Source organism: Protopterus annectens, chromosome 16.part0, assembly GCF_019279795.1.
Source record: "Protopterus annectens isolate FY-2018-M chromosome 16.part0, PAN1.0, whole genome shotgun sequence".
Classification (NCBI taxonomy): Eukaryota; Metazoa; Chordata; order Ceratodontiformes; family Protopteridae; genus Protopterus; species Protopterus annectens.
This window is the reverse complement of record NC_056750.1, coordinates 132,401,862-132,427,239: the sequence shown is the minus strand read 5'-3', so window position 1 is coordinate 132,427,239 and position 25,378 is coordinate 132,401,862. Positions and strand designations below refer to the sequence as shown.

General features: G+C 38.6%; 1 protein-coding gene across 1 annotated transcript in view; it reads left to right on the top strand.

Annotated features, from left to right (window-relative positions):
• Positions 1 to 1,331: 1,331 nt before the first annotated feature.
• LOC122790533 (immunoglobulin lambda-1 light chain-like) overlaps positions 1,332 to 25,378 on the top strand; it is a 199,508-nt gene continuing 175,461 nt past the window's right edge. The window contains exons 1-2 of the mRNA XM_044058081.1: positions 1,332 to 1,359; positions 13,057 to 13,395. Coding sequence (XP_043914016.1) covers positions 1,332 to 1,359; positions 13,057 to 13,395 — 367 coding nt within the window. The remainder of the gene's footprint in view (positions 1,360 to 13,056; positions 13,396 to 25,378) is intronic.

The window sequence follows — 25,378 nt, the reverse complement described above, 5'->3', positions numbered from 1 at the left end:
CTCTTATATGTAGATAGGAATATAGTAAAGAGTAGTTTAGATGTTTTCTGTATTTATTTGAGACTGTCCTACAATGTTGTTTGAAAATATTTCCTGTGATTCTGAACTCTGTAGTTGCTGTGTTGTTTGAGTATTGTCTTGTTCATTATTTATTATTAAATATATTTAAACCTTTTAATTGTGGCTGGTTTGTTTAGAGATATTTAAGCTCTTAGCGTACTTGCATATGGGTTTGGTGACACTGTACAGGCCACTCCTAAATAGCCTTGGTCTTGGTCACACTTACAATTTGAATAATAGTAACATTACACAGTAAGATTGGGTACCATTTGTAAGGGCCTTATAGTAGCTGATAAGTATTGGTTGGTGGCAGTGATAACTACTTTATAGTCTGGACAAAAGGGGGCATAGCTAGTAAACCTGTGCCAGCCTTCCCCAGGAGTGTCTATGTGTTGGTATGTCAATCAAATCTCAAACTGTGTGTGTGTGTGTCAGCCACTTGGGCAGGGACATGAAGCACTGGTTGAACAGAGAGGGTGCTGGAGATTTTGGCTTGACCACTCAGCTGAGATCCTAACCCTATAGCTGTGCCAATGGGGAGTCTTATTGGGGATCTGGAGAAAGAGGTAAAAACCAGCCCCAGACTGACAGTGATCTCTGTGTGCTCTTAAGGAAAATTGTACTTTACTGTGTGTGTAGTTGCCATCCTTCCATTGTGTACATCCCTCACTGTTGCCAGTGGTGAGGATTGAGGCTCCTTGATTAATGGGCCAGTGCAGGGGCATCACATTTACATTAATATATTTTTGCTTCACAGAAACACCCACAGTATCTGATTTGACCCTGCTAGGATACAAAAAATAGTGGTTACATTAATGTATTTGCTGTTTCTCATAAATGGTAGTCCCAGCTTGATTAATCCAAATACATATTAGTCCTGAAAAGCCAAATTGCAACAACAAAATCAAGGCCAATTATTTCATCCAAACACAGCCCCCATATATCAGAGGAGAAGTTGTGGACAGTAATAAAAAGTTGAAGGATTTATCGGGGGGGCAAGGATCAAGTGGGAGAAGTTGACCTTTCAATAGAACAAAATGGTTTAGGACTACCTGATTTGAAGGAGTATTTCAGAGCTACACATTTAAGGCTCATATACATAACATAAGCAGAAAACTATAATCAAAGGGATGATGATAATGAAGCTGGGAGAACTTCAAGAAATAAGGAGAGATGAGAATTTGGATGCAGATCCTGAAGGAGAATAACAAGAGACAGGCAGAATATTATATTCATAAAGCAACACAAAGTATTCTAAGAACTAAGTCAACATGAGAATGGAGAAAGGAGAGTTTGCTGGTAGGGGTGGCTGCAATTAAGGGCTCAGAGAATAGGCAAGAGGGGGCTGGAGTTTACTGGAAAAATGACAAGTTAACCAAGGTATTAGGAACAAATAACTAGAGAGGATAAGGTAATACAATGGGAAGACACCAAGAAGATGTCTGGACTGCAGACTATATTGTGCCTTCACTTTTAGGGATTGATATCAGAGTATAGGCAAAGAGGAAAGGGATGGGGAATCCTAAGTGACAGACCTGCACTGGTAGAGTTTTTAACTGATTTTAGAACATAAATTGATGTTAAAAAGGGGCTAATTAGCAGGGCATATGACATATTCATGATATCCACATGAATCAATGAGAGAAGTTAGAAGAGAGACTGAATAAGAAATTCACAAGAAAACAATGGGAGGACATGTGTAAGGCTTCCAAATATCCAACAAAGTCTGGAAGATTTAGGATTTTTGGTTGATAGTGTTTGCATAGGCATTTTTATACCCAAAGCTGACTCTGAAGAATTTTTCTTCAGGCTGATGACAAATATTGGAGGTGTGATAAGTTTTTGGAGGGTAATGAGTTGGCAGACTATAAAAATTCCATACAGAGTACTCTGTCAGATATATTGGGTGAGAAAATGGGTGTAACTACGGAATTTTTTTTCCAGGATCTGAATTGCCTATATATAGTAAGACCTTGTTAAGTTTAATTCTGAGGGCTGTCAAAAAAGCAGTTACTGCAAAATGGAAATCAGAGTCTAAACCAACTGTATTAGAAGTATTGATTATTGTAACAGAGACAAAAGAACTGTAAGTGAGATCTTTAGAAAAGGGTAGGAGCAAATTACATAGAAAAAGAATGAAATTGTGGGAACATTACAAACAGAATACTGTTATGGAGGAGGAGTGAGGTTTAAGGGAAGGCAGGAATTTATCAATTTATATAATTTTGGATTAATGATACTCATACAAAAGAATACATGGGACGTATACTATTTTCAGCTGGGAACATGTTAATATGATTTGCTTTCCTTTATATAAATGTATGCTTACCTATGTCTTAAGTAATATATCAATAAAGATGATAAAAAAAAACAGTTCACATAACCATTTGCTATCCAATAGTATTTGGTTTAACTCTGCCAGGGTAAAAAAAAATGTAGTTACATAATGTATGTTTACTTCACAGTAGTGGTAGTCTCAGCTTGTATTCTGGTTTGTTTCACCCAAATACAAATACAACAGTAAACAAAGCCAATTATTTCATTCATAGTCTGCCCCCCATACCCATTGCCTGACCAGCAGTATCTAGTTTGACATGCCTAGAATGAAAATAAATGCATAAATGTTGTCACATTATGTATTTTTGTTTCACATGCCAGGTAAGAGCCTAACTGGAGCAGCCGAAAGAAAAAGAAGAAGAAGTTTCACATAACAAAAGTCACAGCTTGTATTCTGTTTTACTTCACCAAAACGGACATTAGTCTTGCAACATTAGAATTATAAAAGTAAACAGCTAAACAAGTAATTTTATCCATATATATATATATATATATAGCCTCTATATAACTAGAACCTACTCTTACTATCTAGTTTGACCCTGCCATGATAAAAAATAAATAAATAAATAAATAATGGTTGCTTTAATGTACTTTTGCTTCACAGAAACAGTAACAACAGCTACAATTCCACCTTGCTTCAACAAAATACACATTAGGCCTGCAAAGCCAGATCTGCAATTTTATCAACAGACAGTCCCCGTACCCATTCCCACTCACAGTGTCCAGAATGATCCTGTCAGGATAAAAGGTTTGTGATCACATTAGTGTATTTTTGTTTCACAGAAACAGTAAGACTTGTATTACCAGCCTGTCTCATCCCACTGCACATTAGTCCTCCTAAGCCAAAATTTCAACAGCACACATAAGGGCCAATCATTTCATCCATAGACATCGACATCCCCCATACTCAGTACCCTTCCACATAGCTGTCAACTGTCCTTGATTTTCTGAACATCCCTGAGTTTGTCTGATATTTTGTCCACCCTCTCATAACATTTTCAGTATTTTCTGGTATTCTCTAGAAACACAGAGGATTACCAGCCAATCAATAATGCAGGACATTAGAGTTTTATACTTTTTACTTTTTTGGTGTTCTTAGAAAAATCTGTGTTGATGCAAAACCTGCTATTCTATAAACTTTCTAAGTAAATGAAAGCCAATTTTAAAAATGTCCTTGATTTTGGAACTTGATCCTCGTGGATTATATATGTACAGTAGGAAAATGTCCTTGATTTTGGAACTTGATCCTCGTGGATTATATGTGTACAGTAGGCTAACAACCCCAGGGATTTTTTAACCCTAGGTGTGTTTCTCAAATATATTTGCCAAGTTTTGGTAACCTAAGGTTATTTAAAAGAGTATACTAAGGCTTGGGTGAGCAAGCACTTATAAGATGCCTCTGTCTGCTTGATGGATAGGTGCCAAATAAATGGATAGCAACATGCCCTAAACAAATTCAAACACTGTAACCTAAAATAAAAATACACACATCTAGAGTTGTGGGGGTAACTAACAAAGCTGAAATTTCACTCATTCATATGTTAAGCAGGTTAAGCCTAGTAGGCATCAATGTCTTGTTAATGCAACCAAGGAGCAAAAGAGTTACACCATTTGCAAATGGATTGAAGCTATGAAACAAACAGCTTAAACTTGTTACTACAGCACAGCGTTAAACTCTGTGGTATACTGACAGACAATATTAACATAAGTAATACATATTCAAGGAATACAGCACAGAAGTAACTTATTAAATCAGAAGACCAGTGAGGCTTTCAGTCACTTTAGTGCTAATTGTCTCAACAAACCTACTTCTAGTATTCCCAGAATGCACTCAGAGTAAAGGCACACGTCAGAGGAAGTTTCTTCTGACATCTCAAATTTGCATTCTGACTACTTAATAGTAGGCAACTTGAACAAGTCGAAGATCAAACAAAACCCCCAAAATATGTACATACTTAATGGTGCTAAAATGTGTGATATACATTAAACAACAATTGAAGTCCGTTACTCCAAAATATCTTAATATTTTTTTTTATTTCTGGTATGTATTAACTGAAGAATGCATAAACAGTTAACTGTGCAAAAACAAAATACTTTAAAATGCTGCCTTATAAAACTACTTCATTAAGACAACTAAATAAAAAATTTAAAGAACAGTTGAAGAAATCTTAAGTTATACAAGAAAACAAGTAAGTAGTACTTTCCTGAGTCAAAATAAATGGAACTTCAGTTGATACAATATACTTTTTGCATTCATAAGCAAATGTGTTAGAATTGTAAAAATTAGGATATTCTTAAGCTCTTTAGTATAAATGTTCATCTATATTCTCAGGTCAGTTGATGATCTTTACAATCTCAGTAAAGCTTTGCCTTACAGCTAACAGATTACAAACATTTACTCCTACTCTAATCTCCCAAATCAACCATCTTTGAAATGAAGGCCGTTGTTTGGTTTTGACTGAGGCTTGAGCAAAGATGGCAATAGGTATGTACTTCCACCTATATTTACTTTGATCCTGCCAGGATTAAGAAAAATAATAAAAACTTACCTCCTTCAATCCATAATGTGGAAACTCATAAAATGACTCACCCCAGTTTTTCTAGCCTTAGACCTTTTGTGCATATGTTGTATACATTGCAGCTTTGTTCAGGATTATAGTTTGGCCCACAATCAGAGGCAGATCACGGTCAAATGGGGCCCAAGGCAGGGTATAGATTGGCATCCCCAGACCAGCCCCTCCTGCAGCAACCCCCTACCCCCTGCAGCAGCACCTTCACCAGCCATTCCAGTATTCCATTACTTGGCTATTTCTCCCTGTTTGCCATAAACACTGTTCAAACCTGTCAATGTGCATACTGTTTTCTTATTTATTTCTACACTGATTACAGATATTGAAATAAAATAGCACAAACACTGATAGCCACTTGCTAAACAAACAGTACAGTCTTACAATGAAAACAGCTTAGCATGAGCAGTAAACTTGTCTGCCCTTGAAACTCATTCATTGAAATGGCTTGAAAACTCGTATTCAAAGAAAATGCATCTGGCCAGTAGAGAATTAAGTTTACCTTTGGGCTGTTTTCAAACCATATGCTCCTTGCACACATTATAAGGCCATACATAGATGTATGTGTTCTTTGATTCGCCTTCCTAATTGTATTATTTCCTTTTATAATACAGCACCACTTGTTAGAATTAGTTTTAAATGTGTAGTTTTTAACATTATTCCAGTAAGCAGTGAAAGAAACTGTAAAAAACAGTAATGACAAAACTAACCATTTCAGAAAATTTCAACCATAAAAGGCCAGTCTAGCTTCTGTCATTATAATCCACCAGTATCAGTCAATAAGCACAATATCTGCAGAAGTAAAAGTCACCCAAATAATTTCACATTAAAGAGATCTGTAACTAATGAAGAGATTGCTACTGGCAAACAATTTTCTATTTTGGTGTTTCATCTACAAATTCAGTGCCTGCTGCCCTTGAAGAATTAATTGCCTATGTTACATTAAAAAAATTGGTAAACTAGTAATATGGCAGTAGGGATTGACTGACAAGCCAACAACAAGTACATAGTTACTAGGCATATCATACAAATGAGGATACACTCAGGAGTGCAGAACCTCTATCCCCTTAAAATGCATCAAGTAATCAGCAGTCAAAAGGGCACTCCAATATCAGCACTCCATATACATGGTGCGGGAGCAGAATCCACAGTCCTCTGCACCAAGGGCAATTATGTTACTAACACTTCTTTCAAATTCTACAACACAAACAGTGACTGCCATTTGCTAAACAAAACCATTAGTTGTACATTGAAAACAGACTTTTCATGAACATTAAACCTGTCTTCCCTTGAAACTCACAATTCCATGATACACTGAAACTCATAATCCCTTGAAAATGTACTGAAGCTCATAATTCCCTGAAAATGTACTGAAACTCAAACTCACTATTCCATCAGCAGTCTGGTAGGTGGTTTAGTGGATTCAGGCTCTTGTCTCCACTGGATCTCACACTTCCTTCAGTAGTCTGGTAGTTAGTATAGAAGATTCAGGCTCTTGTCTCCTGTAACCAAGTTATAGGGTCAAGCCTGATCAAGTTAATTGACTATCCTGCCCTCGCCAACTAGGGTATTACCCACCATACCTCTATACCGCTCAACCTCTTAGTACAAGAAATCTGAACAAAGCCTAAAATAATGGGGGAACAAAGGTCCCAAAATAGGGATGGATTATAAATATTGCTCTTATAGACTTAGAAAGTTGCTAGAGTAACATTTATCATAGCATGCAATTTCTGAAGGAAATTAAGTCTGAAATGCAAATGTATGGCATTGTTTAGTTATTTCAGCTCTCAATGATTTGCCATAAAACCACAATTTATGTGATGAATAGGCCAAAAATATGAGGTACAAAGTATGTATACCTGTCAACCACTTAGTGCAAGAAATCTGGACAAAGCATAAAATAACAGGGATACAATGGCCAAAAATAGGAATACATTTTAAATATTGCTCTTTTTAACTTAGAAAGTTGCTAGAATGAAAGGATTTGTGTTAGCATGCAGTTTTTGAATGAAATGAAGTGTGAAACTCAAATGTATGACATTATTTAGTTATTTCAATTCTCAGTGATTTGCTAGAAAACCACAAATTTTATGAGGAATAGGCCAAAAATATGAGGCAAAAATCTGGACAGTTGAGAGGTATGCATACCTCTCAGCCTCTTAGTGCAAGAAATCTGGACAAAGCCTAAAGTAATGGGGATACAAAGGCCCAGAAATATGGATAGATTCTAACTTATTGCTCTTTTTAACCCAGAAAGTTACTAAAATAACAGGATTTGTGTTAGCATGTGTTTTCTGAAGGTTATGAAGTCTGAAACTCATATATATGTCCTTATTTAGTGATGTCAATCCTCTAATTGAATAAAAAAACATATTTTATGAGAAACAGACCAAAACAATGAGGCTAAATCTGGACCATTCAGAGGTATTTTAAACACACACACACACACACCTGCCTACCTTCTGTCTGCTTGCTTGCACACATGCACACACACTCACTCACTCGCACACACTTGCTCATACCAGAACGGCTAGTTTAAATTCCACATGTGAGTGTGGAATTTGTTTATATCTGTCTTGGCGTGTGTGCTTGTGTGCAATGCACACATGGTCCTCCTTAAAGGAGAAGATGCCGTGTTGTTAGGAAATAATTTTATTTTTTTTTTAAATATGTGTTGAAGCCTCCTGGCCAGAGTGGGCCCCCATAGCCACCGCTGCTTAGCGCTGGCTCTGGCTCAGCCCACAACAGCTTTTGGCAGTATGGTAATATTCTGATTTTTAGTCTTGATTTGGACTCAACCAAATCACAACTGAAAAATAGCTTTTGTTGTAACCCTGCTGCTGGTAATGCTAATGGGGGAGCATTAACTCCCCTAGCCCCCCCCCCCCCGAGTAAATCCACCAATGTTTCAGTAGGAAAGGTCTGTTTTACAATGTGAAGACTAAGCCAGCTAGTAAGTGAGATTCTGGAAAGGTACTTTACTAGGAGGCCCATTGCAAGCCAATAATGTTTATTTGTGCTTCAGGCTTCTGACAAAGGGTCTTGCCTCCCCATAGTGCCTTTTTTAGACAATGCTATGAGGTCATAACTACCAACATGAAAATTTCATCAAAACACAAATTAAAGGTCATGCTGCTAAACACTAGGAGTCTAAACATGAAACTGCACTCATTGCAAACATTCTTAACCCTGGAAGATGCTGACATTTGTGCAGTCACAGAAACCTGGTTCAAAGCTGTGGACAGCACCCCAGCCATACCAGGTGACTCATCCTATCATACATTTAGACCACAAACCGTGGGCAGCAAAGCAAAAGCTGATGGAGTTTCAATATATATTAAAGACATACATACCTCCAGGCTGGTCAAACAGTATGACACACAGGAGATACTCCAGATGCAGTTAACTGTTGACAAGACCCTTATTCAAATCATAGCTAGCTAAAGGCCCACAACTTTGACTCAAGATGCCCACTCCACTTATCTGGACCTCTTCAAATTTATCAAGATTAAACCCTTTATTCTGCTCCTGGGCAACTTTAACTATCCAACCATAGACTGGGAGAACTACTCATGACAAAACACAAATGCCCAGAGATTCCTTGATTTCGTCAATGCAAATGACTTGGACCGGCTGGTCAACACTCCCACAAGAGATGATAATAGCTTGGACTTGATATTAACCAATATGAGTAACCACTGCAGCATTCCTGCAGTGTCATCTTCCCTGTTAAGATCCGACCACAAAGCAGCCACTTTTGAAGTCACCATCTCCCCTGACCCCCCCCCCCCCCCCAGCTAGGGTCAAACAAAAAACTTCTCCAAAGCTGATTGCAATCTCCTGAGGGAAGGTGTAAACAGCTTCACAGCCCCCTCCCCATCCATAGGAACTGACACAAATGTCCAAACTTACACCAAAGAGCTATACAAGCATTTATATAGCTGCATGGAATCAGGAATACCTGACAGGACAAAATCCTCCTCCTCAAGGAAGAGCAAGGATGAGTGAACCTGTGTGGTGGACATCTGCAATAAAGAAACTCTGTAATAGAAGGAAAAAATTGCTGTCCATGACCAAGAAGGAGCAAATGCCTAATCAGAAGCAATCTGTCCTTAGCCTGAACAAGCAAATAAGACCACTAGTGAAATCCTTCAAAGCAACCTTTGAGTCCAAACTGGCCACATCTACTAAAGACAGTCATAAGGCCTTCTTCATATATGTCCACAGTCTCAAAAGAAGCACTTAGATCTGCTCAGAACTGGTGGTCAAGGACACCATATGCACAAATGCTGTAGATATAGCCAACCTGCTGGCAGACAGGTTCAGTGAAAACTTAATTCCTCTGTGTCCCCATCAGTAAAAAAGGACATCCTCAGCAGCTGCCCCCCCCCCCTCTGGTTATCTCTAGGGAGGAAGTCATCAATGCCCTCTCAAAGCCAAAAAATGCAGCCTCCATAGGACCCAATAACATCCCAAGCTGCATCCTACATGAACTCAGGCAAGAACTTGCAACAGCATTAGGCACCCTATTCAGTGAAAGCCTGAGTACCAGTTTTGTCCCAGCCGAGTGGAGGGCAGCAACTGTCATCCCTTTGCACAAAGGTGGCATGTCCATTGATCCAGGAAATTATAGAACTATCAGCCTAACTAGCCTGATCTGCAAGGCCATGGAACAGATTATCATGGACCTCATTAACAAGGACATTGGCAATCTCCAAACACTCAATCCCACACAGTTTGGTTTCATTAAGGGGAGCTCATGCCTGTTAAACTTGGATGACTTATTTGAGACATTCAAGAAAGCCATGGACAAGGGGAAGATGGTGGGGTCTATATTATGACACAGAAATGGCTAAACACCAAACGCAGTTTCAGTGACACATAAAAAGCAAATTACAATTAAGCAAACTGCCAGATCACTGATTTTTTTTCCTGGGGAAAAAACACTTGGCCATTGCCATGAATTTGCCCTTTTCCCCACTGTACTGTGATCTCAGAGTTGGTATATTTAGTTAGGGAGGTGTGGGGGCTAAGCCCCCCCACTTTGTAATGTTTGAGCTGGTGTGTCGTGTCTGGGTGGCCTACTAATTTTTTTTCCATAGGAAAAAAAATAGTGATCTGGCCATTCACTTAACTTGTAGTTCGCTCTTTATGTGTTGCTGAAACAACGTTCGGTGTTTAGCCATTTTGGTGTCGTAATATAGACCCAGATGGTGCACACTGCCTACCTTGCCCTGGCCAAAGCCTTTGATACTATTCCCCACTCAGGTATAATACATAAACTCTCTCAACTAGGCATCAATCTGTATGTTACCAGATTGGTAGCATACTAGCTCACTGATAAAACCCACCTAGTCAAAGTAGGGGATGCCACCTCAAGCAGTAGACCAGTAATGAGTGGCATACATCAGGGATCAGGCTTGGGGCCTCTGTTGTTTGGGATATACTTTTCTGAGGTACAGGTCAAGACCAGTGGGGTATGGCTGACCAAGTTTGCACATGACTGCAAGCTGGGTGATGTCATTAATTCTGTTAGTGATGAGGACATTCTCCAAAAGGGTCTCACCCAAACAAATGACTATTGCCAGAAACATGGCCTCAAACTGAATGTCAAAAAATGCATCATCATCCCTTTTGGGGAGAGTGACATCCCCAAAAATTATCATATTGATAACAAGGTCCTAAACATGCAATCTGTCTTGAAGGACTTGGGCACCCAGGTTGATAGCAGCCTGACTTTTGACCACCATATTGCGTCCATTGCATGGAAGGCTTTCTACATGGCCCAAGTCATTTAGAAGGGTATCTCATCCAGGGACAAGGAGGTCATAACATTCCTGTATTCTTCCCTTATAAGAACCACTGGTGAGTACAATGTCCCTTTTGACATGTACCTTACAAAGCACATGCAGCAGCTGGAGAGACCACAGAGGTTCCTCACCAGGACAAACATCTACCCTGCAAAGACAGGCTAAAAGCCCTGTCCCTCTATCTAGTCTTATACAGACTCCTCAGAGGTGACCTCTGTCTGGCATACAAAGCAATCTCAGACCCCGCCTTGATGGGACTGCTACATATCCACAAGTCAAGCTCCACTCGAGTTGCACGCATGCGTGACCTCAACCTAGTCTGTGATATCAATAGCACTTGTTGGTGGGACAGATTTGTGTCCTAGAGACTCTTTCTGTGGAATAGACTCCTCTCCAGGTCAAGCAGAATACCTCATTATTCCTTTTTAAGCACAACCTGGATAACTGGATGGGGAACAGAAAATATATCCCTGGGATTCCACCTGTGTCCCTGCTGGACAGGGGCATCTAATGCTGACTGTCGGAAAATGGGCTAAATTCTTTGCTAGGCTTGTAAGGGCCTCAGAGCCTAGTAACTTCTTATGATTTTTTTGTTTACCTTAAAAAGAAAAAAAAGTTTTTTTCCATTAAAACACAGCTAGTAATAGCAGGCACATAAGGAGTCACCCTCAAACTGCAGGTGTGATTTTTTTCCAGTAATTTTTATCATGACAGTTGTCTATAAGGATTGTTGCATCACGTTTTCATCATAGGCTTCTGAACTATTTAATTGTATCCATGCACACTGAAGTGGTGTAGAGCAGAGATTTAATGTGATTTTTACATATCAGTTGGTGGGTCAGATATTTTATTGTATTTTAATTGTATCTTTTACAGTCCCATCTCTGCTATCTTTTACCTTGTTAAGTGGTATACAAGCCTGTTAGCAAGAAATCTGGACAAAGCCTAAAATAATGGGGGGGGGGGGGGGTGCACAAAAATAGAGGCAATTTTTAATTATTGCTCGTTTAAATTTAGAAAGTTGACAGAGTAGCAGATTTTGTATTAGCATGCATTTTCTGCAGAGTATGAACTCTGAATCACAACTGTCCGTCATTATTTAATGATTTCAATCCTCAATGATTTACCTGAAAAACCACAAATTTTATGAGGAACAGACCAAAAATATGAGGCAAAATTCTGAACATTGGGCGATAATCCGGACAGTTGAAAGGTATGGCTGTGATGTTTTGTAAGGACATTTGAAGCAATAATATGATTTTTTTATAGACTACATTCTTATTGGTTGGATGATGCGAATACTACAATTTGTACAGTTTTGTAAATTGTATCCAAGCAACCAGTTCCTATTTTCACTTTAAATAATTATAGACACTGAAAAAGATTTCATTTCTGCATCAGTATGGAGGCCAACTTCTGCACATGGACTCTTCTTTTTCTTTTTAGTAAGTAGATCAAACTGAAATGCATTGTAAATGCTTATTATAGCCTTCAATGTACACAGTTGTTCTAACTTAATTCTAACACACCACAACTATTTTGCATACCAAAATTATTTACAAAATATTCGCTTCAAAACTGGAAACACTGTCACTGTCCTATCAATATGAATGTGTTGGAGCTAGCTACATATGTTTATTCAGTGTTTCTTTAGTGAATGTTTATTTGTTGTATATTACTGCCATTTTGATAGTTATTGATTTTTTTAATTGTGCTCTCAGTCTATCATCACAAACATTTTAAATTAACTATATATCTGTGCAGTTTATGAAAATGTGCTAAGTCTTCCTTAATGTACGTACTTTTAATAAGTAAAATAAAATAAAATAAAACAGCACGGATAAAATTAATGTAAGGAATAAGCGGTTTCGTTTCGATAATACGACTGAGACTCCCACTGGCTCTGTGTACCGTGATATCTGTTTATTTATTTATTTAAAGTACGTGAACGAATTGCTTCAGGTGCGGATTTATTTCATGCACGTTGTTTACAGATGTTTTTGGTCTGCTTGTCAAGCAAACGAATAATGGATTATTTATGTATTACTGGCCTGTGTTATGTGGCCTTTTTACCTTGAAACTGATGAAAAGTGTAACATCTGACATGTTTTTTTCTTCTTTGTTTATTCGGTTTTCATCAATATTTAATATTTGAGATTCTTTCCTGCCACTGAAATCACAGTGTTACAGTGTTAAAAGTTAATTAATTCCTTAATTTATTTATTAATACATAAATAGTGCTAATTGCAGTGTTCATGAATATTATGTTGATGTTTTAGGTGTTTGGGGTGAAGCGAAAATAACCCAGAAACCAACTTTTTCAGTAAAGGAGCTCGGACAGGCCATCACACTGCCATGCGATACTACGGGACTTAAAGATAATGTATATTGGCTGCGACAGTACAAAGGGTGGGAAATTGAGCACTTGTTATGCCATCATAAAGATCCTAACAAGTCTTATGTGCCCCAAGAATTGCGGTCTAAATTCTTCCCAAGTTATGATACTTCAGAAAAGAAATTCATTCTGACAATTCAGGATTTGCGGACTGAGGACAGCTCTACCATCTTCTGTGCCACCACTTCTGGCTCAAGTAAAGGGACATCACTTCAGGTCGCCAGTAAGTTATTTATGCAGAAAGCTGCAAACTTGTAATTAGCACGGCGGTGAGCTGCTATGTCATGTCTAAAAGCCATGTTTAGCGAGTACTTGCTCTGCTTCTTTCTTTTCCATGTTGTAGCTGAGCTCCCGTATAACACAGCTAAATGGTAGATTTGTACTGCCAAATACAGAACTGCTACGGCTCGTTTGTGTATCAGCTATTAGTTTAGTTTCTTGCTATGTGATGTCCTGTGTTCTCTTTCGGCTTTTCCCGTTAGCAGGGGTCACCACAGCGGATCACCGGTCCGCAGGTTGTTTGGCAGTGCAGTTTTTATGGTGTAGCATCACTAGCCCTTAACACTTTATATTTTACAGGAATAAGCAAACTGACCATGAAATGAAGGGAGCGCACTGTAACCCTTAGCCAAACGGAAAAGTGATTAATAAAATAATACAGTTTCAGACTTTCAGAGCATTACATTCACAAGTGTGGGAGGCTGGCATAGTGGTTGAGGTGATTACCTTGGTGCACTGTTTCACTCTCACATGAGGTAACTTACTAGGCTTTAAATGGCACAAAAGGGCAGTTAGCTTGTACTAATCTATGAACCTAAGACATAGCATAGCAATACTTAATACATTGCAACTTGCTCTGTATTCATTTACAACTTCTTTACTTAAGAATCATGGAAAAAGCTAAACGAAGATGGCTCAGGGACAAATGCCCAGTATAAGGTACATTAAACCATGCTCTTATATAATTAGAAAGATGTCAGAATAACAGGTTTCTGTTAGCATGCATTTTCTGAGTGATACAATCAATCACCACAAGAAGGCACACCATGTTAGTAATTTACTAAACTGTACCTTACCAGTACATTTGCGTAGCTCTTGAAATCTCACGGAGATAGCGTACTTAACAGTCGACTCGATGCTGTATTAACACTGACAGATTCTTCTGTTTTTTTTTTTTTTTTTTTTTTGTTCGGGTAGCCCTAAAACCTTCCTCTGCCATCCACCCATGACTCCTTATTCCCATTTTTACATAGGGGGTCAGAGTGTCACTTTAACAGTGACAATCATCTAAAGTCAGTACTGCCGCTGAGTGTGCTAGCCGTGCCCCACTTGTTCTTCCATTTTCTGAAAAAAAAATGAAGTCTGAAACTCAAAGTCTGTCTTTTTTTAATTATTTCAATCCTCAATGATGTGACAGAAAACCACTAATTTTATGAGGAACAGACCAAAAATATAAGACAAAAATCTGGAGATTCTGTGAAAATCTGGAGAGTTGAGAGGTCTAACCCTCAGTAAGTATCTCTTCATATTATCTGTTGTAGATGCCATGCAATTTGTGTTGCTCTTTGGACAATTCGGTCTCTAAAACTGTATCTGGTGTGGCAGCCTTAAACTGTTCATAAAGAGAAATGAATTAATGCTCTCTACTGGTGCAGTCTGTTTTTTTTTTTTTTACTACAAAGAATTCTCACAGCCTTCCTTTTGCTGCCTTTTCCCATTTTAGATAATCTGGCATAAATTTGTCAAGCCCTGTCTGTTTATTATAACTGTTAATATATATCACCGCCATTAGGTTTATAGGGTCATAAATGTTTACTAGGTTGTTGATCTGTGATCAGCCCAGCGTTACATTCACATGGTAGTTTTAAACCATTATATACACAGCATATAAATAATCCAGAAGTGTGCAGAACAAGGATATGTTGGGACTTTTATTTGTTTTGCTATCCTTGAGAGACATTGGTGCTTACTGGGGGTAAATTTGCAGTTACCCATCCATTCATCTAAATTATGCTGAACAGAGTAAGAAAAGTTCTTTACTTTTTGTAGAGTGGAAAACAATACTACAAAAGAGATATTTTCTGTGAAATATTACCCATCCCTTTAACATCTTCTATTTATGTTGCAAATAGATTGAGATCCATTGAGTGGGATGGGCATGCTACCATTGGATTTGTGAATGTATAATAGATCTGACATGACAGGGAGTACTGAGGCTGTATAGATGAGGCAGAGATTCCCTTTTAATAATCTGTATGATACTGAGGAGAGGGACAAAGCTTTGAGATGGTCTGCAAAGTCTGTATGCTTTAGGCCCATGAATTTTTGTGAGACATTGTACCGGTCATTCAGTTAGGAGAGATACATACCAAAAGGGGTATTATATTCAATGATCAGCTTAATAAGAGATGAGTATGGTGGAATGACAATACCTGGACCTAGACACCTTACCTTTAGATATAAGCTGTAGGATGATTTCCTTATACTAGTGGATATGTGGCAATCAAAAGACTGTTTGTTATTGACATAGGTTCCCATTCAACATTTAAGGGTGTGTTGTCAATGTGATAGTTACAAGAGAAGTCATCCTTGCTGAAGAATTATACATTTCTTGGCATAATTTTAAGTCCATGATTTTGGCACCAGCTATCTGTTTGGGAAAGGCACTCTTGGGGGATCTTGGTATCCTCTGTGGAGTTTATGATGGCACTGAGTTTACAGTCATCTGCAAACTTGGTCAGCCATGAACCCTTAACATTTGCATTGACTTCTGAGAAGTAAATGCCAAAGAGGGTCTTACACAAGCAAATGATTGATGCCAAAGTCACAGCTTTAAACTCAATGCAAAGAAAAAATGTATTATCCTCCCTTTCAGTAAGGGTGATGTTCCTGCTAACTGCCACATTAATGGCAACACCCTAAGTACTCACTCATTGGTGAGAGACCTGGGCACACAGGTTGACAGCAACCTTACCTTTGATCATCATATCTTCACGGTGGTAAGAAGGGCGTCCTATACTGCTCATCTCATAAGTAAGAGAATTGCCTTCAGGGAAAAAGTTATAATCTCCTTGTACTCTTCCCTCATCAGACCAAAAATTGAGTACAGTGCCCCTTTTGGTATGTACCTTTCCAAGTGCCTGCAGCAATTGGAGAAACCACAAAAGTTCCTCCCAAGGAAAATTCAAAGACTTCAGCATCTTTCCTATGTGGATTAGCTGAAATCACTGTCACTTTATTCTGTTTCATACTACTACTCAGAGGAAATCGCTGCCTTGCATATAGGACAATCTCTGGCCATGCTTTATTGGAAATGCTGCATATCCACTACTCACTCTAAAGACCTTAACCTGGTATGTGACATTAATAAAACCTGCTAGAGGTACAGCTTTGTCTCTCAGAGGTTACCACACCTTTGGAACAGACTCCCACTTCATGTCAAACAGAGCACCTCATTGGCCCTCTTCAAATGCAATTTGGATGGTTGGATGGGTAAATGTAAATTCACCCCAGGGTTTCTACTTGTGTCTCTCTGGGACAGGGGCAATAGGTGCTGATTGTGGAAACAAGGGTAACTTTGCTAGGCTTGTAAAGGCCATAGTGCCATTAGCCTAGGAACTTCCTATGATCCTATGAGTGTCCCAAGGGCTGAACCCTGGGCTACACAACTAGTGACAGGACTTTTGGAGGAGGTAGAGCTGCTATCCAAAGAGTTACATAGACATACATTGAAGAGTTATCTATGATACCCGCGAGTGGAATGGTGTAGAATACCTTTGTATGCTCTGCTTTGTCCTCATCCTTTGCTTCAGTAACCTTATCAAATAAGTTAACCAGGTTAAGTAGGCAGGAACAGCCCTTAGCAAGTACAAACTGATTTGAGTGGAGAGTATTTTCCCCCTAAAATATTAATTTAAATGAGAACAACCATAAAACATGAATTCACATCATAAAGAAGACAAAGTCAAACAACAATCCATTTCCATTAACCATTCTATCCAAAATATTGTATCTACTCAATCCCTAGAGTTAAAAAAGTATCACAGATCCAACCTTAATCCATTCAAAACAAACTTTAACTTTCTGTTTGCTACTGTCTCAGTCACTTTGTACTCTATGATAAGTCCTGATAAATTACTCACATTATCCTCCTTCCTACAAAAAAGCTCTCCCTTCCATGCTTCTCTTGACCCAGCCACCTAACAGAAGGATTATGGTCTTTTCCAACCAATTCCATTTCTGTTCTCCTCCCTGTCCTAAAAGGCAAAATTTCCAGTCATTAATTATTTGGGCAACAGATATATCCTTCCATTCCTGCATTACATCAGCCCAGCACTTAACGTATGAAAACATAACTGCCAAACATATGAATGTTACTCACCTCCAATTCACCATATTGCCAAAATTCCTCTCCCAAGAGGCCTGCATCAACTGCAGTGAGGTCCTAAACCATTGATGTATCCAGTGGATATACTGACCTCAAGCTTCCAGAAGAATTTTCTGTTTGTCTCTTACGCCTAGATAACTCACCCATTCCTCCTTAGAAAACTTAGCACTTTCTTTCTGCCACCATTTTAATCTCAGCCTTTCCATCTCTTTCCCATATATGTGCTGCACAATAGTACTGTAGAGCGTGCTGCATGCAACTGTTTGTCAACTGTTGCCTTATTAACATCACAAAGAATTCCCACACACTCTTCCCTAGCTCATATCTTCCCCAGGTCTTATCTCTTTACTCAACTATTGATTTTAATTGTTCAAATTGAAACAAAACATGGTTAAATTGTAATCTAAAATCAAATTACCTCTGAAACTTGCATCTCCTTCCTTGCACATCTGAAGTGACAGTGTTATCCCCTCTTTTTTCCCCACTTCCTCCAATGAATAGTTCTACCAGATATTCTATTATGATTGCTCCACAGACCAATTAGCAAGACTCCCAATGCCACTCCTGTAGTCCCTTTCAATAATCTTGTAAGCCTATCCCACATTACATTTTCTATGGTAATTGTTTGTCCTGCATTACCACTCTCAGATTTGTAAAATGAATCTTTCACCTGGGTACATGCTGCAGCATAAACAAAAGCGTATAGTTCAAAGCTTGGCATGCCTCCCCATTTCCTAAACCGCTATTCTCACCCCTCTCCCATTCCAAAATTTTCACACCAAGTGTGTATACTTTTTTTAGACAGGAGTCATCTTTAGAAATTATTGTCAAGTCTCTACTAAAATATTGCAGTCTAGGAAGTTCCATTACCTGTATTCAATTAATCCTACCAGTTAATGTGAACAGTTTTTTAACTAGGTTGCTAATTATAAAGACATTTGCTGACATAATGCCAAATAATTACTAATTACAAGTATCCTGTCCATGTCCCACATCATTTAACCCAAATATTTAACATCATCTATTCTGGTTATCTGCTTCTCCACTATTGAGGCCAAAACTCTACTCACCCTAAGTTGGATGTTTTTATTTCAATTGCACTTCAGCCCAGAAACTTTTTTAAACCATTCAAAAGTGTTAATTATCCCCATTAAAATAAGGCCCATCCTATCAGTTGCTAACATACAATCATTTGCAAACATGTCAAAAATTTCCATGTACATGGGGATACCCCATATATAATAATGAACCTGTTGAGACAAGGTCTCCAAAGCTAGAATAAATTAAATACAAGATAGGGGGTACTTTTGTCTACTGCCTCTTCTAACATTAATATCCCATGATAATTGCCTTTTATTTGGGTGGAGAGTTTGTAAATTACATATCTTTATTAACTCCATATTGATTCTTTCCATAGCCTTACATATGAGGCAGGTCAGGCTTATAGGGCTACAGTTAGCTGGGTTCATTGACACCCCACCTTTGGGCAAGAGGATGACTGTTGCAGTCCTTCATTATTCTTGCATGAAGCCATTTACTTTGTTGAAACTACCAACTTGCAAAGAAGTTAAGGGTAAAGCTTATTGAAAAGGGTAGATCATTTACAATTTTGTTTTACTGCAGACCTTGTGGGAGAAGAGTCCAAGAAAACTGTTGAAAAATGCTGATGTTTGAAAGTTTTATTTTATTATAATCCAGTGTTTGAAGAATCAAATAATCAAAGAAAACTGTTCAAAAGGACTGATAGTTCCTAAGTCTTTTTACAGACTGTGTGTGAAAGAATATGATTAATGATGAAACTGAACAGCATTTTATTTTCTGTAAAGAAGCCATGAGCAGTACACATGGACATGTGTCCTGCCCATGAAACAGTGTGCCTGGTGAGTGCCCAAGCAAAATATAAGATTTCTTTTTGGGCAGTTGCATACACACATTTCTGCAACACAGAATCAAGCCATTAGAGCAAGTGCTGTATAGTGTGCCTTGCTGCATGTTGGTGTTGAACACAGCAGTCATGGCAGCTTTAAAAGAATGCTACATCTTACAAAATGTTACATGTAGAAACATCTTCTGAAACCCAGAGGTATTTCTGTTGTGCACTTGCTCAATAGAACTATTGTATTATGACAGATTGCTTTCTTCTTGTATAATCTGCTCAAAATTAGTTCACATGTGAACTGAGAATGACTAGATATACTCAGATTGCATGCAGTCACTGTTATTTGCTACAACAGCATTAATCATTATATTTGTATCTGATTGGTATCTGTCAAAATAATTAACAATCAGAAAAATCATACCCTATTCATGCAGTGTTTAAGTACTTTGAAATGTCCTTACTTTGTACAGCTCGCTCAACACTGTCATTTTATTCTTCTCACTTTGATATCTCCTCTGACTAATAGTACAAAACTTGTGTGTGCGTGTGAGAGAGTGTGTGTGTGTGTGTGTGTGTGTGTGTGTGTGTGTGTGTGTGTGTGTGTGTGTGTGAAGATATAACTTTTTTCTTTTTTTCTTAGTTTTTTTTCTTTTGTTTATTTATTTTTTTTTTCTCTTTCTTTCCTTCTTCTTATAGTTTCTAGCTTAAACTGATACCATTATTAATATTTTGTAAAGTTTATATTAGTTGTTGCACTTAAGGTCTTTGCCTCCCATACACAAATTGCAATGTTTGATCCAGACCTTTGGCCAATGCCTGTATAGCTTGCATGTTCTCTCTGTGCCTCTGTGGGATTCCTCCCAAAAACATTCTGCACATTTCCACCTCAAACTTACCCAGGAATGGAGTTGTAGGCCGCATAACAGACTCTAGATTGTGCTCATAGGAGGGAAAAGTGGAATAGACCAACTACTTTGGGCATCAACTGTTTTGAGCAGTATCTTCAGAATAGGAAAACATGGATCATAGACTGTTGTGTCAGGGCTAGCCACTCAACTGTGTAAAAATTGGATCTAGGTGATTCAGTCTTATTGACTAATGTTGCCAAATATGGGCATGAGAATTTACACTTGATAAGTGGGTTGATGACCTGGCCTCTTCCAATCTATGCAAGGGTCCCATGTTAATGGTGGGAGGGGTATATGTGCCCCTATTACCAGTATGTATCTGCCATAAAGTCCAGCAGCCCTGTGACAGTAAGCTTCTGTCTAGCCAGTTTCCAGTTTCCCAGTTTGGGTTACCTGAGATAGCTCTGTTAACTCAAACATGAACTAAGAATTGCTACACTCATTGTGGGTTCACTGATAGGAAGCAGCTTATAAGTGGATGACATAATAGTAAGGAGGAGGTGGGACATTCTTTGTATCCAGGAAACAACACAGAAGGGCAGTGTAGCAACACCACTTGGTTTGGGATCCATAGTGAAATAATCAGGAAGGGAACATACTAGAAATGGTATGGGAATTGTGTTCAGGGAGAGGCCTCTGGAGGCAGTGAGGGATGTCATCAGAATTAGTGACAGATTCATGCCCATCAGACTCCAGTGTAAGGAGAGAGCAATAGTCATAATCTCAGCCTGTGTCCTCACTGCAGTGTTATGATAGTGAGGAAAAGAGTGCATTTAGATAGCAGTTGCAGAACTTACTAGATAAATCATCAGGACAACATGAACTATTGTTGATAATGGGGAACATGAAGGTATACCTCAGGACAGACAGAACAAGATATGAGGACTGCCTGAGTCCTTATGGGTGGAACAACAAGATTAAAGGAGAGGCCATTCTAGACTTCTGTCTGGCAAATGGCTTGATAGTAGCCAACACATGGTTCAACAAGGGTAAGATGACATACAAGTGTGGTCAACATGCAACTCAGGTAGACTTCCTCCTGTAAGGAAAGGGCATTGGGTAGAATTAGATATTACAAAGTCATCCCCAGTGAAGCAGTCAGCCCACAAAATAAACCACTGGTTGTCACAATCAGCTGCAAGCAGTGGTCAAAGTAGGCTCTAAGGTCAACAGAAACTAGGTTGAAAACCTGGAAGTTGACTATATAGAAAGCACAGGAATTTAAGGAATTACTCAAGTCTCAAGCACTTCAGGAAGAAGAGGACAGAATGGCAGCACCTCAAAACAGCATGTGTAAGGACCATAGAACATATATGCAGCTGACACTGGTATAGAAACAAGGTACATAAGGAAAGCTACTGGTGGAATGCAGAAGTCCAGGAAGTCATCAAAAGAAAGAAGGAGTGCAAGAAAAGATGGGATAGAAAAGATAGACTGGGCCAAGAAGGAATACTGGTTGTCTAACAAGGAGGTTAAGAGAAGAGTTGTAATAACAAAGAACAAGGCATTAGAAGTACTGTACCAGCTTCAAGAAAGTGAATCTGTAGATGGCATAAAGAAACTATATCAGGTTGCAAGGCAAAAGCAGAAAGATAAAGAAGATAGTCAGACACACTTCATAAGGGATTCCAGCAACAACCTTTTCACCAGTCCACAGGACATCAAAGGCAGAGTATTTCCACCATCTTCTGAATGAAGAAAACCTTACAGAAGCTGTACTGCCCCAGACACAGCCTGTGATGAAAAAAGAAGTGGAGCCCACCCAAGAAGAACAGCACTAAGGAAAATGAAGTCAGGAAAGGCAGCAGGCTGAGATGAGGTCACAGCAAATATGATCAAAGATGTTGGGTGAGACAGAGGAGAAATGACTCCTGAGGGTACTCATAGCAGTATGGAGAGGAAAGTATATCTCAGATGGAGAATAAGTATACTTGTGGCAGTGTTCAAGAACAAAGGGGGCATTCACAACTGTGTGCAGTACAAGAGATTTCAAACTCCTGTCACACTGCATGAAAGTTCTGTGGAGGGTAACTGATAAATGAATACAAGAAGTAGTAGATATCAAGATAGGAGATGAGCAGTTTGGATTCAGATCGGGATGCAGCACAAGTGACTCAATGTTTGCACTGAGACAGATAGTTGAGAAGAAACTAGAGATGAGGAAAGAGCCCAACTGGTTGTTTCTAGATTTGGAGAAAGGATATAACACAGTCCCAAGAAAGTTAATTTGGGCAGTCTTGGGATGGTTCCAAGCCCTAGAAACATGGATGGAATCTGTGCAGGTTATGTACAATGACTGAATGGCTCAAGTACAGTGTTGAGTTTCACAGAAGGGTTCCCAGTGGGTGTGAGTGTGCATTAGGATTCAGCTCTGAAGCCACTGCTGTTCATACTGGTGATGAACTACAATAGCAATCAGGTTGGAGGGGGAAAATCAACAAAGTTGCTGTAGGCAGACAATGTGGCATTATAGGCAGACTCTGTTCAAGAACGTCAGCAAATGATAGGGGGAATGGAATGCAAAACTGAAGGCATGTGGAAAGAAACCGAGTGTGTAGACAGCTGTAATGACAGCAAATGGGAAAAGTCAAAAGAAGCGGAGAATTGAGACAGAAGAGAAAATACTAGAATGGGATAACAGCTTCACGTATCTGGCAGGTGAGGTTGAGGAGAAGGGAAGTTTCAATAAGGACATCAAAGCTAAAATCAGGGAGGCTGCAGCCAACTGCACAGAGTGTTAAGGGTAGAACAATGCCAAAGAAGCTGAAAAGTAAGGAATACAAAACAGGTGTGACCAGTACTACTGTATGGTACAGAAAACTGGGCAGCAAAGGTAGAGCAGTTGAAGAAGCTAGAGGTGACGGACATAAAGTGCCTGAGATGTATGTTAAAATGCACACTGTGGGACAGATGATGAAATGAAAACATCACAGCAGAAGCCCAAGTAGCTCCAACTGCAGAGAAGGACACATAGAACAGATTATGGTGGTTCAGGCAGATGAGCAAGAAAGACAAAGACAATCTGGTGAATAAGATTTGGGGAAGACAGGAACATGGCATCAGGAAATGAGAGTGTCCAGCAAAGAGGTGGATGGATTGTCTGATAGAAGACCCGTGACAGTCAGGAATGACTGTTGAAGAAGGCAAGAGTGTGGCACTGAATCAAGAGAGTTAGCAACAGTTGAGACGACACCAGAACCCCATGTAATAAATGAAAAAAGGGAGTTGGTGATGATGTGCTCTAATTTGTAATGTTTCACTGTTAACATCTGTTTTAATATAGCCTGTTTATATTTGTTGTTTCTGCTACAAGGGCTAGGCTGGGCATGAAGCCCAGCCCTCTTACTCCACTTTACTAATATTGCTAACCTCTGCCTCCAAACCTACACTTTACCTCAGAACAATCCTTCCTCTGACGTGACCACTATTCAGATAAATTATGTCTGAAGTCAGTGGTAAGATTAACAGATTGTAAGAGAAAACTTGTTTTCATTTTGTGACTTGTTATATGTTGGTATTTTACGTGTTCAGTAATATGACTTTTTGATGCATCGAGTTCAAACCTGTGTGGTGCGATGATTCAGTACTTTGATCATTTGTCATAGATCCTTTTGAGCATAGTATTGGTAACAGAGTATCTTTTTTGTTCTAATTGAGCAGCATTCTGTTGTAGTTTTGTTTTGCTCATTGGTAAAATGTGTAACATTACACCAGTCAAGAAGCATGCAAATATGCCAACTTTGATTTGTTTTGGTAGAGAAGAGAGATATTATGATGGGGCAGATAAGGTCAGAGGTGAGTACTGTAAATTCATAAAGTTTAATTAAATTAAATGTAACTCAGTGGTTAAAGTGGCTGTTCAGAAAGCTGGAAACGGTTCAAATTAAGTTTTTATTGCTTATGTATCCTTAAGAAAAGCATTTAGAGGGTAGCAAATGACTAGAAGAATATTCTTGAGATGTTATTAGGATCAAATATCCTAAAGAAAACATGAATACAACTCTTAGAAAGAGTGAAAGAAGAAAGAAATAAGTTGTTTGTTAAACAGCATTTTGAGAAATAAGTAGTTTGGGTGATTAAATGCATTTTATCTGGTATCAGAGTGTTTCCACACAGATGAAAAATTAATAAACAAAAATCTCACAGAAAATGAGGCATCAAAGGTAATATAATATGTTCTTGTTACGTAAAGATTGTAAAACGGCAGAAAAAGATGACAAAAACGCTATCTTTGGTGGGAGCCTTTTCAGTGTTACTTTGGGTAATTTAATACATTTGACTGTTATGTGATGTGCTCACAGTCACAGAATGGAAATTGTGAAGAAATCTGGACTCATTTCTCATTACTGCATGGTGATTGAATCATAACTTCATAGATTTATGGATGTATACTAGGTCGATGATGACCACTGCAGCCTTTATAAGCCTTGCCAAGCATTCCAATTGCATCACACAGGTTTATGTGTCTTAGAGGTTATTTTAATGGATATATATATATATATATATATATATATATATATATATATATATATATATATACTAGGGCAAGATTTACAAGCTGTTTCTGTCCATTAGAGACATGGATGCTAGACAAGGGGTGTATTTCTGAATTTCTGATGTCCTGTCCATTGCTACAGGTTTTGTTTGAATAGGGTTAGAGAAGAACTCTGCTTTACATTGTTGGGAAGCCTATTCCAGAGAATGAGAATTTTCTGAGACTCATACCTATCTCTACAATGTGTCCTATTTAAGTTGTAAGCAAAGTTTAAATCCTTAGGTCAAGTAATTTTTATGCTATTCATTTTGCAGATATGCAAAAGGTCCATTGGATTGGGGGATGCATTGTATGCCAGGCATTGACTGCCTTATATTAGTCTGTAGGAAACAGAGTATAGATATAAGGTTTTGAGACAATCTGCTTAGGACATGCTGTTTATGCAACTTTATTATTTTTGTGAGGAACTTCTGTGGACATTTCAATTGTATATGCTTGTGGTCAGGTACATACTCAAGGGGACATTGCACTCTATGG